Source organism: Coptis chinensis, chromosome 3 (genome assembly GCF_015680905.1).
Source record: "Coptis chinensis isolate HL-2020 chromosome 3, ASM1568090v1, whole genome shotgun sequence".
Lineage (NCBI taxonomy): Eukaryota > Viridiplantae > Streptophyta > Magnoliopsida > Ranunculales > Ranunculaceae > Coptis > Coptis chinensis.
The window spans coordinates 110,908,243-110,921,875 of record NC_141458.1 but is presented as its reverse complement, the minus strand read 5'-3'; the positions used below and the strand labels follow the sequence as shown (position 1 = coordinate 110,921,875).

General features: G+C 36.2%; 2 protein-coding genes and 1 long non-coding RNA gene across 3 annotated transcripts in view; 1 reads left to right on the top strand and 2 right to left on the bottom strand.

The window, feature by feature from the left end:
• The first annotated feature begins 1,759 nt into the window (after positions 1-1,759).
• Positions 1,760-5,042, top strand: LOC147512946 (NAD(P)-linked oxidoreductase superfamily protein). Its single transcript, XM_086595935.1, has 5 exons — positions 1,760-1,899; positions 2,315-2,490; positions 3,046-3,289; positions 4,416-4,595; positions 4,693-5,042. Exons 1-5 carry the CDS (start codon positions 1,777-1,779, stop codon positions 4,918-4,920), a joined length of 951 nt encoding a protein of 316 aa, XP_086452061.1. The 5' UTR covers positions 1,760-1,776; the 3' UTR covers positions 4,921-5,042.
• A 228-nt stretch (positions 5,043-5,270) lies between these two features.
• Positions 5,271-9,197, bottom strand: LOC147512945 (uncharacterized). The gene is made up of 3 exons (XR_015215139.1): positions 8,870-9,197; positions 6,339-6,415; positions 5,271-5,539 (listed from the first exon to the last, which is right to left on the bottom strand). It is a non-coding gene; the product is annotated as an uncharacterized LOC147512945 (long non-coding RNA).
• A 590-nt stretch (positions 9,198-9,787) lies between these two features.
• Positions 9,788-13,633, bottom strand: part of LOC147512944 (uncharacterized) — a 30,860-nt gene continuing 27,014 nt past the window's right edge. Inside the window, 6 exon segments of the mRNA XM_086595934.1 lie at positions 9,788-10,146; positions 10,254-10,355; positions 10,441-10,683; positions 12,916-13,050; positions 13,186-13,290; positions 13,389-13,580. Coding sequence (XP_086452060.1) covers positions 9,997-10,146; positions 10,254-10,355; positions 10,441-10,683; positions 12,916-13,050; positions 13,186-13,290; positions 13,389-13,580 — 927 coding nt within the window. The 3' untranslated portion in view covers positions 9,788-9,996.

Genomic DNA, 13,633 nt, shown 5'->3' with positions numbered 1-13,633 from the left:
TCAAAAATCGGAACACAAATATTATGGCCAAATTCGGAAAAATATCATATCAAATTTCGAAAAAATCGAATTATCAGAAAAAAATTGCACCCCTATGTATTGCCCATTATTATTCGCCAATATATCGAACACATCAGAATAATATATTCAGGTCAAGACTCAATACAAATTGGGATATTCAGTTATTCACTGCCATGTCTGTTTTTTTTTTTAATAGTGTTCACTGCCATGTCAGATAGGCCTTGTAGTAAGGATTTTTAGCTGTGTTTATCAAAGAACGTCACGAATTTTGTTTTCCCTCGCTATAACTTTCAAATCATCTAAAAATTACTAACTGTTGCCCTTTTAAAGTTTAAATCTGAGATATTTTCTCAAGTGAATAGAAAATTTGTGAGGGAAAATGAAGATTCTACTAGTAAGCGTAAAAAGTCAATTGGACTTGGTTCAAAAAGTGAGGAATCACTAATCAAATCCCATTAGACATGGAAGATCCCATATGGCATATGTTATGGTTTGTTAAAAACTATTCTTATTAATTAACTCTTTCTTTAATACCAAGGATAATTGACACTGGTGTTCCCTGCTGGGATCCAATCCCATATTACCAATTGTTTCTAAAGATCCAGAGATTGGCGAGCCTGGGATTATTGTTTAGAGAATCAAATCGTCTCGATTTTTGGAAAAATATGTAAACAAATAGCTGACTTTTCAAGTTTCAACACCGTCCGCATTTCATCAAGAGCATTCTTTGGTAACACACCAATTATCATCTCCATTTTCCAGCAGTACTTGGTATGTTCTGAAAAATAACTATGATTTAGTACAGTTAACACTTCCAGAGTATCTTAACCACACCGGCACACCCTACTAATTTGGGGTGGTAGCCGTCCATTTTTTTTTATAATGCAGTAGCACGAAAGCTCATGATCGAAAAGAGTTCAATTCCAATGCGCAGTTCAACTTATTGCACCCTTTGCATACAAGTCCTGGTGGAAATGTGAAATCCTTTGTGAATTTGATATTCTTATTAATTCCAACCCATCTAATTTATCACTTCACTATAGGATGGTGTCCCGTGCGCCCGTGTCCTTTTCAAAAGAACAAATGTTTAGGTAGAAAGATCACAATTCAATGGACAAGTCTACTCATCATACATTCATGAAACAAGGACTCTTTCTACCTAAAATTTATCATAGCTCACAAGTCACAACTATACATAACTACGATGTACCGCATGACCAAGTAATAGCAGATAATTCTACTCAACCCCACCCCCTTTCAGGGTCACAAGCAGATAGTGATATGTAAACAAACCACCAGTAGTCCGCCACCAACTACCAGAGGAGAGATTCAATGTTGCAACTCCACAAACCAAATTTATATTACATACATCATATAATTGATAAAATAGACAGAATGCATTATACTGTCTTTAACTACCATTTGGTGTAAAAAAGATGATCACAGATTCCACAAAATCAAGGCTATTGTTCACTACTGCCAGAAGGCTATTGCTAGGAAATCAAGTATCTAACGAATTCCAACTATATATATGTATTTCCAGGTGTAGGAGATCTTGTCTATTTAAAATTTTCTTAAGTTAACACATGTCGAATCTCACGTAATCATATGCCAAGCCATATAGACAAAGACAATGCTGATGATCAAGTGTTAAGTTAATAAAGTCAATGAGATCAAATGTATTTAATATTTGCCTATATATAACTGTTGTAAAGAGAGCGAGAGAAAGAAACCAACACAGAGTAACATCACATCATGACGAGGAACGATTTAGTGAAGTTGTACGGTAGCACAAAGATGCCTGTGCTTGGACTTGGCACTGCTATTATCCCATACCATGGAGAAACTGTTGAAGAAGCCATACAACTAGCCCTCAAGGTACATCAATGATATATGTCTTTATATATGCTTCTTTCTCACTTACTAAATCCATTAGCTTCACTATGACATATCATGGAAATTTTTTACCCATCACGTTCTACATGTTAATGGGCCTTACAGAATGATATGATTAGTCACTGTACTCCTGCTCTTGTTCCTACTCCAGTTTCAGCAAGTGCTTGATCGGATGTTAGGTGTTCCAGGCAGTCTTGTGCTCTTATTCATCCCACTCTCATAATCTCATTCCCACTGCACTCCTACTGTTAGCTCTAATTACAAATGTTACAAACATGAACATCGTGTACTCGTCCCACACAATCACAGCCTTGTGGCATTAGAGAACGGGAGTCATAAAAAGGTGCAGAATGTTATACCATGAATTTTAATATGGGTCTTTTTATATCAATTGCAGTTGGGTTACAGGCATTTCGACACCGCAAGGGTATATTATTCGGAGCCTGCAGTGGGGAAAGCATTAGTGGAGGCGACTGATGATGGGAAAGTAAACAGAGAGGATATCTTTGTTACTTCCAAGCTGTGGGGTAGCGATCACCATGACCCTGTTTCTGCCCTCAAGCAAACTCTTAGGTATTCCACAGTAACACACACCGGCCTTGTTTTTTATTACGGTCAAGCATATACATGCTTTTGATTATATATATATATATATATATAAAAAAAAAAAAAAAAAAAAACATATACATGCTTCTATATTTAATTCAGGACTAATAAGTACTTTGGGTGAATTGTTCAAATGTTTATTCATTACAAGGGAATAGTAATATATTTATATTTTACAGAACGAAAAAAAAATGTAAGTGAGACACTAACAAGTGACAAGTTGACTAGCTTAGCTCAACAAATTTTTTAAGTTGACTTGTATAACTTCAATTTCCTTGATATATGTTATTCAAGTCAACTCCAAATAATTCGAAATAAAAGTGATTAAAGTAGTTCAAGTCAATCTACGTGGCCGCATGTTGAGCTATGCTTTGAAGTTTGAACAAGCGCGATACATATTTCGGAAAAAAAAAGGGAGCTATTTGAAGAAGAAAACAAGCATTAAGATACATTATAGGCCAATTAAATTGGGCACATGGTATTGAACTGTATATGTATCTTTGTGTTTGCACTTTGCAATAGGAACATGGGGATGGATTATCTGGACATGTATCTTGTGCACTGGCCAGCTAAACTAAAGAATTGGACTTGGTATGCAATACCTGAGGAGGAGGATTTTGAAGAATTAGACATGGAAACAACATGGCTTGGGATGCAAAAATGCTTGGAAATGGGATTGTGCAATAGCATTGGTGTGAGCAATTTCTCTTGTAAAAAGATAGAACAGTTGTTGGAGTATGCATCAGTTCCACCATCGGTAAATCAGGTAATAGCAACCACTCCAATCAGGGGCGGATCTATGAGTTGGCTAACCTGGGCTGTAGTCCCCCCTAATTTTGCTCAAAACCCAAAAGTACAGTGGTAACTATTCACTAAAAAAAAATAAAAAAAATAGTGAGAATTAGTGTTAGTAGCCCCCCCTATTGTTGAATCTTGCATCCGCCCCTGACTCCAATCATAATTCTTTCTTCCATCTTATAAAATGAAAATGAAAATTGGTAATAATTATGGGTCATTTTTTAGAAAGTTGAACTATATATGTGAAAGTTCAAAAAAATGCAACACGAAATTTCGGCCAACATTATACATTCTGTTGTTTTATCCATATCGTCATTAATTTAAAGAACATTTAGAGGGAAAAACAATAGCTGTGTGTGTGTGTGTAATAGGCATGATTTGATGATCCTCATTCCTTGTTCTCAGCGTGCAAATGCTCATACTTCACTAGTTCACTCCTAATTCCTAAATCCTAATTCAAATGTCTACTGAAGGAATCGTGAGCTGACTGGGGAAGGTCGAAATGTAAAATATTTGGTAGTTGACTTTTGAAAGTCAAAATAAAATGAGAATATTGTGAGTTGATTTCTTCCATTTAACAAATGGATAGACTATAGGAAATGGAACATAACCTCTTTGGGTGCCAGGGGATATCCCAAATGATGGATTGAGAATTTCACAAATCAATTATTATTGTTGGAGAGCAATTAACTCGGTCAAGCGTTTTGAATTGTGGTAGCTTTTGCCTGAGTTCTGATTCACTCAACGAGTTTTTAATTCATGGCTTTAGTTTAACTGATTTTTTTTTTAGCAAGCCTGTTTAAATGAGAGTAGTAACTCTGGCAACTCGGATGCTGGTGGGGTGCGAAGTTGAGAACCTCAGACCTCTTGTATCATCAGTTCATCACCCAAAGGTTTTACAAACTAAGCTAGTTGGCAACTGCCCTCTAACTGATTTTTGCGGAGTGGCCTAGTTCATTCCGCCGTTCCGGTCAAAAAAACCGATTTGGAAAACCATAAATGTTTCAGTGATAAATTTAAAAACTACAAAAAAGAAAAAGAAAAATATACTCAGACTATATCTACATTATGGTGTTCTTGACTTCTTGGTGCAGGTAGAGATGCACCCAATGTGGAGGCAGAACAGGCTTAGAAAGTTTTGTGGTGAGAACAAGATCCATGTCAGTGCATATTCACCTCTTGGAGGAGCAGGCAGTCCATGGGGTACACGGGATATAGTGGATAATCCTATAATTCAATCGATTGCTCTTAAACACCAAGTTACCCCTGCTCAGGTAACATGCCTTTTTTAATGTACTCTCCATTTTGTTATCCTAATTTTTTTCACCTAGCTCTTGCATCTCTTGTAACACTTTGGTTTAATGCTGAAAGGTTGCACTAAGTTGGGGATTATCAAAAGGAGCAAGTATGATCACAAAAAGCTTTAATCAAGAAAGAATGAAGGAGAACTTAGGAGCTCTTGAACTGATATTAGATGATGAAGATATATGTAAGATTGAAAGATTGATTGAGAGAAAGATCATGAGAGGAGAATTTCTTGTTAACGGAACAACTAGTCCATATAAGACCATTCAAGAACTATGGGATGATGAGATTTGATCACTTGCACACAATAAAGCATATAGCCATTATGACTTTCTGTAATTGTTCATTGTTGTTCTCCAATGGTCTGATTTTACGCGATTTACAATCCAACACAATACAACATCTATTTCCTAACATTAAGTGCATATACGAGTTTCAAGTTTCAACAGCATCAGTGTTTATACTATTATGTAATTTTTTGGCCAACTAATATGAAAATTTGGTAGAGTCGAATTTATGTTCCCACAATGGAGTGATGGACTGAGTTCCATATCATATCGGGATTCAACAATCCATCCGGCTTCCCTGTTTTCTGGTATAAGAAAATTGTTCAGCCAATATAGTAAATTTCTGTTACTGGGTGATAATGAAAAGTGGGTGTATACTATAGAATGCATCACCATCAAATTGAAACCTCCAAGTCTTCTCTAATCTCCGACAATTTATACACGCAAAACCCAAAAAGCACTGCCAAGTACCAACGTGATACATCCAAAAGTAATGACAAATATTGTAAGCAAAACAATTAAAATACCCCCAAAACCAACTGCGCTGTATTATCTTGTTGATATATCGTCCAACCGCTTATCCAGGGCCACCGCCTCATCTAAAACCTCTTTAGGGGTAGGGATATCTGCATAAAAAGAAAAAAAAAAAAAAACATTCGATTAACTATAAAACAATATTCAGTTTACTGTAAGCATTCAGTTCACTAAAACAAAGATTCAGATAATTATAAAGGCAATTGCAAACTATTTCCCTACCTTATTTAGTAGTAGAATCTCATGTTTATCACACCAGAACCAAGACAACACCACCAAATCCACAAAGTTAAGGACTAAAACCACAGTAGACAACGATAACCTAGATCACTAAAAACTAGATCAACCAAATTCATTCCAACTCAATGAACATATATCTCATGAAACCTTTTTTTTTTTTTTTTTGCTACTGAAAACCCACTTTAAGAAAGCTGGCCACAATCACTAAAACCAACAGGCTTAGCATATCTAACGGATGGAGAACCAACCTTTTTAATTGCCATAACAACATCCATATTATAAACAACTTCCCCAAACACAACATGTTTCCTAACCAGCCAAAGTCTCTTACTAATACAGATAAAAAAAACTGAGATACATTAGTTGCAGCAACAGAGTTGGCCATAGAAAAAATTCTAGGGGCAGTATGTTAATTAATGTAATTCATCAGCAAACTTTGCACCATTCACCACAAAGAAACTAATTTGTAGGTAGTCAAGGAAGTAACAGATTTTTTAAAAAAAATCTTCATTGAATTAAGCTAGAAGTACAAACAACATTTGAAGATTATCTAGGGCAAGTAAATGAAAACAACAAACCCAAGCAGAATCACAAAATGAACAGAGATCTAGGAAGCACACCTTCGACTATATATTAACAAGAGAGAGTTACCTCCTAATTGTGAATCACTTTTGAGAGGATAGATCATCATAACGAAACCTCTTTGATTCAAACTCCACTTTTGATCTCTGCAAGAGCAAAGACACAAGTATAACTTTAACCAAATTATATGAAGAAAGAAAAAACGAATCATGCTTTCCATGAACCAAAAGAAAACAAGACATATATTTCAAAGAGAATAATTCAATGCAACTATATGTTGCAAATAGCCATATACCAAATATTTAATTTAACTGTGTGAACATCAATAATACTATTTTTCAGAACGATTATTGCTATCAATTAAAATTTGAAATATTGATTTGTATATGTCAGACTATAGAATCACTTGAGCACAAATAAGCCACTAGAAGAGACAAACTACCATACCACACTGAAGTAGTGCAACAACAAAACTGTGCAATAAAGAGAAGCTATAGGAAGATAAAAATACATTATCCTCTATGGCACAAAGTAAAAATCAAAAGCCACACTGGATAGGTGAGTCATTCAAGTATATTCTCAAATACCAATGATGGACACAGACACACACACAATCTCTCTCTCACACACACACAAGCACAAGCACAATTACAAACATCTGAATGTAAACAGGATGGGAAAAATGTAATGGCCCCCTGACAACGGACAGATTATTCAAGGTTCACTCAAATAAATTGGTGGATAGGTGCCACTTTAAAGCCAGTTGCCAACTCAAAAAAAAAACATTGAAGTATCACAGAAGGACTGGATGTTGCAGAGAACTTTGCAATTACAAAAATGACAGATAGACGGAGCTTCACATGATGGGCAGAACATCAACTCTGAAGACAATGGACATTGTGATCTGAATTAACGTGGGAATTCAGATCACACTTCAAGAAGAGAATTAATGCTATAATGCTAACCTTTACTTTTTTTACCAACAACAATTGATGTCATGCACTTTATTTCAAACTTAACCAACAAATACATGGCTTCCACAGCCATAGAAACACATTCACTTCACATATAAATCACACAAAGAGTGATGGGAATTATAGAGTGTCGAAGTTGCACTTAGTAATGGATAGGATAGACTATGGATAGAGTCAGATTCAAGGGATGCAGTTATTGGCTTTTGGCACCTCAGAACTACCATGGGAAGTGCGGCCAAGGTGGGAAAGATGTAAGTCTAGACTAAGCTATGTGGTGGTATCAAGTGCTTGGCGTGAAGTCAACTTTGCTGCTGATCAAGCTGCAAGACATAGTCTTAGCCTAACAACAGAGAATCAAGTGGTATATATATGCAAATCCAATTGGATCTCCAAATGGGAATCTCCCGATGTCACTTACTATATATTTGAAACAGGTTGATTAGGAAACAGCTCCTAATTAAGCCAACTTCTTGTAACACCTTTCTATATGAATACAAATTTGCCAACTTAGAAAAAAAAAAAAATAAACAAAGAACAAAAACAGAAATACAAAAATAATTAACACAGTGAATGAGTAACTTGAAAAATAAATAACATATTGTAACATGAGTGGAAAAAAAAAACAAGTAGCAAACAAGAAGACACTTAACTTTAGTTAGAATGAAAGTATAAACTGAAAAGCAGACAATTGTTCTATTTACAAGTAACTAATTGAAGATGCTGTTCCAAGTAAGTATCATCATACTTTACAAAAGAAATAAAAAATAAAAAATAAAAAATACAGTAGTATATAGTACGACTGCTAGGCCTCCATTTCATACTTATAGTTAATTTAGCAGACCATAATTGTTACAGAATTTTTACAGATATATATATTCTCACATGAAGGTCAGGTATTCCACATCCATGGGTAGTTTATAATAAAATGGGCACAATATGAAATATTTATATATCATTAGTACATTAAATTGTATTTCACAATTATATTACCTTTAAAACGATTACTAGCATATAGATAACGTATAATAATTTTTGTCAAAAGGTAAATTACTGGTTCACAAAAGGGGGAAAAAAATAGTAAGAGATTATGCTCAATTGGTAAGTATGAAAGGCAGTCTCTCCTCACATACAATCACACAAGTTCAAATGCAGCAACACTAAATATCATAATTCCAAAATTACAATTGCCCAAATATATAGCTACTAAAAATGTAAACAATGATAAATATTGTTGATCTATATATAAAAAAGAATAAGGACTGCGGATGACCAAACTAGCAGTACAACCATCCTAGGAAGGTAACCGGTGCCAGCATTGGTGTCGCTTCTGTTTCTTCAGAGTTACCAAAGAACTTTCTCTCTCTTATCTTGTGTGAGACAATGAGAAGCCCTGAGATTTACCAATGGATGTAATTATGTGTGAATGTTTGGGACCAACCGTTATTGTACTGTCAAAGTGATCCGCATTGGGTTCTACTGCAGCTAGCTTTTGTTGCTACACTAATATAATGCACACTGAAAACAATTACTGCACCGGAATGGCACTCAAATTGTGTTCCTCTCGACTGGGTCGAGATTCTAGAAATGAAACCATGCAAATGTATATGATGAATCCTGGGTGCATACCTTTGTCTTGTAACACAACTTGGCTTATAGAGCGTTGATAAAATCGCGTTGCATTGTTTAGGTTATTTGTTGTGCTCTGTGAAACTGTATTTCCATTTTTCAGCCACTATAATGCTGCATATGAAAGTTGAGCAGATAACAATCACTCAATCCAAAAACAGTCAACTATTATATATAGCAATTAAAATTGAGGGAAACTTGAGAAGATGTTCATAAGTGTATATTAAGCCAATTGTGCCATCGACTCCTCGCAACTTCACCACCATTCAACAACCTATTATCAGAGGAAATCAAAGATAAGACTATGTACCAGGAAAGAAAAATAAGTATATATATATAAAGTTATGCTAGTATTTTAAATGGCGTAGCTCTAAAAATCATTGACTTCCACCTCATTTAGAAAGTTATGAAATATCATTTTTTCCCATTGTTCGCAGAATTAAGAACATCCACAAAAAACTTCCTCGAGTTCATTTTTTGAGACTAGAGTTCATATAACCACAAAAATGAACAATTTGTTAAATACCCATATCAATAATCGCAAATTGTGCAATTTGTTAAATACTAATAATCGCAGTGACTACCAAGAACAAAATAAATAATATGCATTCCCTGTACTCTCAATAAAATGGTAAATGCCGTCAAATTTGCTAGCGACTTGGGATTCAATCTAATAACATCGGCCCATCACTTTACATTAGGCAACTCATTTACCCTTAAGTGAAGCCATTTCTTTTTGTCTAGGGCACAGTATCACCATTCACCAAGTAACAACAGATCAGCGACCATCCCTACCTGAATACTGAACATCACCAAGATGGTCCTGCAACCCCTTAATTTAGAATCTAGAGAAATGATGATTTGGTTGAGACTAGATACAGCCTTTCATTTAGGATGAAGTTGTGTGACAACAATAGATCAACGAAAATAGCTTTATACTTTTACCAAATGCAAGAACGTTGCAGATTTCTCTTCACTTAATGTAAATTTCAAGACTGCGTAAAGTTTCAAAGAAACAATGTAATTTTATACACAAATTTACAATTTGCTCAGGTTGATCCAATTAATTGAAAATTTTACAGGAAAATTCACTTGAAGTAATTAACAATAGGCATTCAACGGAATAGTCAACGAGCGTTGTCAGGCATTCCACCAGAAACCAAACTCTCGTCCATGGATTTTGGTCCCCCACATGATCTCGAGACAGATTCAAAAAGCTTCTCTATCTCGGGAGCAATATGGGTGAAAGGTCGGGCCCAGAAATTATATCTTGGGTTCTGCAAAACCAGTTGAACAAATCAGGGCAGGAACTACAGCTAACTGAAGCAAATGGTGAAAAAAATCAACTGGCTATAAATATCTCAGAAGTTGAATCACTATTCACCTTGATTAGCTCAATGAAGGTGATCAGTAGTCCCCATGGATGAGGACGATTAACAATCAGGCGTTCCAATAGAACTCTCGTTATCTGCTCTTGAATGCTTTCCTGTGTAATTGTAGATCATATTTTAGCAGAAGAATAAGAATAATGAATATAGAACTCCTTCCTAATCAGGGTAAGTCAAATTCACCTGCTCTGCTTCGGCAAACAAATAAAGGAGGACAAACGAGAAATAATGAGTATGGTTGTTGGGGTAGCGTAATTGGTTTGCGACAGCATTCAAAAAGAGATAACGCCCCTCCGTGTCAAGGTCATTTATTAATCTCTGAAAGATATCCATAGCAGCACCAACTAAGAAAATGTCCATGGGAGCAGTGTGAGTCATCTGAGATGCAAGTGGAGATGAACTCTTGGTCTGTAATTGCTGGATAGCCTGCAAGGGCACCATCGGAAAAAGGTTACAACAAACATCACTTATGTTTGACATACATCATCTCCCAGACTGCCACAGGTTTAAAAATTTATAACCGACACAGATCATTGTTTCTCTCCCAGTTCAAGCAAAGAATGCTAACTAACATCAGTGTAATAATGTTTGTGTGCACCTTGACTGAGATTGAAAGAAAAAACAATAATCTTCATAGAGCAGTGCAATAGTTTCTCCACAGCACAAGGAATTCAACAAGTATATTCAGCACTGTGCTAAACAAGTATTTTCAGCATTGCGCAGAAGACAGGAAGGGCGGAGCGCAAGGAAACAAGGTAGGAAAAAATTCCACTACTATATATAAAAAAGAAAATGCTTCCTAGCAAATAGTATCCACTGTACTAAGATATTACCTTTTCTTTTTCCATTCAATATAAAACGTATATTCGTAAGTAGCTAGACATTAGCAAGTTGATAATGGTATCTAAATACAGCAGCATAATGTAACCCAATTACAAAACTAGAGCATCCCAATCACCCAAACCTTGACTTTTAAGATTCTCTAAAAAGATTGACACTCCTCAACCAATCACACAAAACCCCTTGATTTCCACCAAACACAAATCATCCCCCAAAGTCTCCCATGATTCTGAAAGGTCCTTCACCAACCTAGGAGATAACCAATACCCAAACCACCCTCAACTGACAGATCAAAAGAACTCTAAACCTCACAATAAAAGTGATATGGATCTGGAGTATGACTTACTGACTCACAATCTGACAAACATAGTGGGCAAAAATGGATGATAAATTCATCATCCTAATACAACTATCTAGTGAGAATTTTTTTTGTGCAGGACACCATGGAAGGAAAAAAACTTCACCAGGGGTATTAAAACTTCACATATAGTTGCTAGGGAAGATGGTGGGTAACCAGTGATGGCGTGATTAAATTGAGAGTTAAGGAACAAAGTGCATAATAAAAAAGGCTTAGATGAGAATGTCCCATCTTTGCCACCAACCCAAAGCTGTTAATTTTCTCTTCCTTAATACAGTAACGGAAAAAATGCCGCAATATTGTGAACGCCCAAATTCCAGCCAAGTTCTCATTATCAACTCGCATGAGGCACAAACAGGTCTCTATTTAACAAATGGAAATCTCAAGTAATAACAGAGGTCTCTCCAAGTCTCCAAGCATTCCACACTACGCACCAATAAGGCCCCAAGTATTGGGCCACTATCCCACCCAAAATTAGTTTTTCCAGAATTAGTTTCTCAAACACTCTGATTCTGTTCATTCCAAGTTCCCTAAGATATTGCCTTAGGAAAATGCTCTGCACTCCATATAGCTTTTGGAGCAAGATCCTCAATTACAATGTCACCCCATAAGATTCCAAGATCTACTGAAGGATGAAGAACATCAATCCATTCACTCAGTTTCGCTACCGGAAAAAGAACAAGAAGATGAGCCACTTCGACTTCCACCTCAAGTGGGTAAACACTATTTAACTCCAAACCTCTCTCATTAAGCTTGTCCTCATTTATATGCCTGCATATATTCCAACCAAGAGAAGAAAGCCTCAGTGTGGTATTGATGATACTCATATCTTTTCATAAACAATATTAGCAACGATTTCATGCTCCATCTCCTCTAGCGCACCCTTTGTCTAGCAAACTAGTCCATATAAAAATTCCACTGTGAGTGTCTTGCTTTTATCCACTTCCACCTCTGCTTCTCCCTCTTGGTAAATCACAGCCAAGATCTCGGCTTAAATATTCAACTCCCTGGCATTGATGTCCACATCCCAAACCACTCTATCCATACTTGTACAAGTAATCCGAGAGGTTAGCGTTCTTGTTAAAAAATAAATAGTAAACTACTTGGAATTGGACACTACAGACCCTCTCTCCCAGCCACACATCATACCAAAATGAAATACCATTGCCTCCCTCTGGATGGTAAGCTACACCTTAACCAACTGATCCCATCCACATTTAGTTTCCCTCCCCAAAAAGATGGCCCACTTGGGTTTTTCGCTCGCAACACACTCTCCCTCATCGGACTTTTCCACAATCAACTTTCTCAGTTGCTCTTCCTCAATAGACATTATCTTTAAACAAGGCAACTTGAGAGTCTTAAAATAATAATAGCAGGAAATCGCATCCTCTCCACTGGGACAGAAGCCTAAATAATTTTATTTGTTACTCTTGAAGATGGAAAGGAGCACAACAAAATACCTGCATGCCCACATAAAGCACCAGAGAGTTTATCAAGGGTACATTATAGCGAGTCCCAGCCTGGGTTGCTTCAACATGGGGAAGTAGCAACCTCTGTTTCATCTCTGCCAAGAATGGTGATCCCTGTGGCCTTGTCTGCAGAAAACATAAAAAGAAATATTAAGTAAAAAATATAAAAAATCAATGATAACAAAAGGGAGAGAAATCCTCCAAGCCATGCAATTAATAGTACCAAGAAATTAGGATAAGCATGTTGGAGAAAAAAATTACCTTGAGATACTCATCGATATCAGTCTTCATCTGTTTGGATTTTAACGATGCGTCGACCTCGGAGAAAATAGATGGTGATTGGCTGATTTCTGCCAGCAGATCAATCTGTAAATTGGAAAAACAAAAGATATATTTAGCTTGTTAAATAACTAAAACACGACAGATAAGAAAAATACTTATAAATCAAGTGATACTGCCCACACCTTCAAGTTGGGTGTAGATGGATCAGGTAGCCTCATGTTGCGAGGAAATGCACTAAGAATAACATTCCGCATCTGAATGCAACTGGGTGGAATGACATCACAAAAGCTGAAATGATAGTTACATAGAAATTCTGGGAAGTCATGTAGCAGCACGAGGAGCACTCTTAGGATGCCTTTGTACAAAAACTGAACCTGCATATATGCAGATGGAAATATTTTTAAAACAGGCATCAATCTTAAGCTCA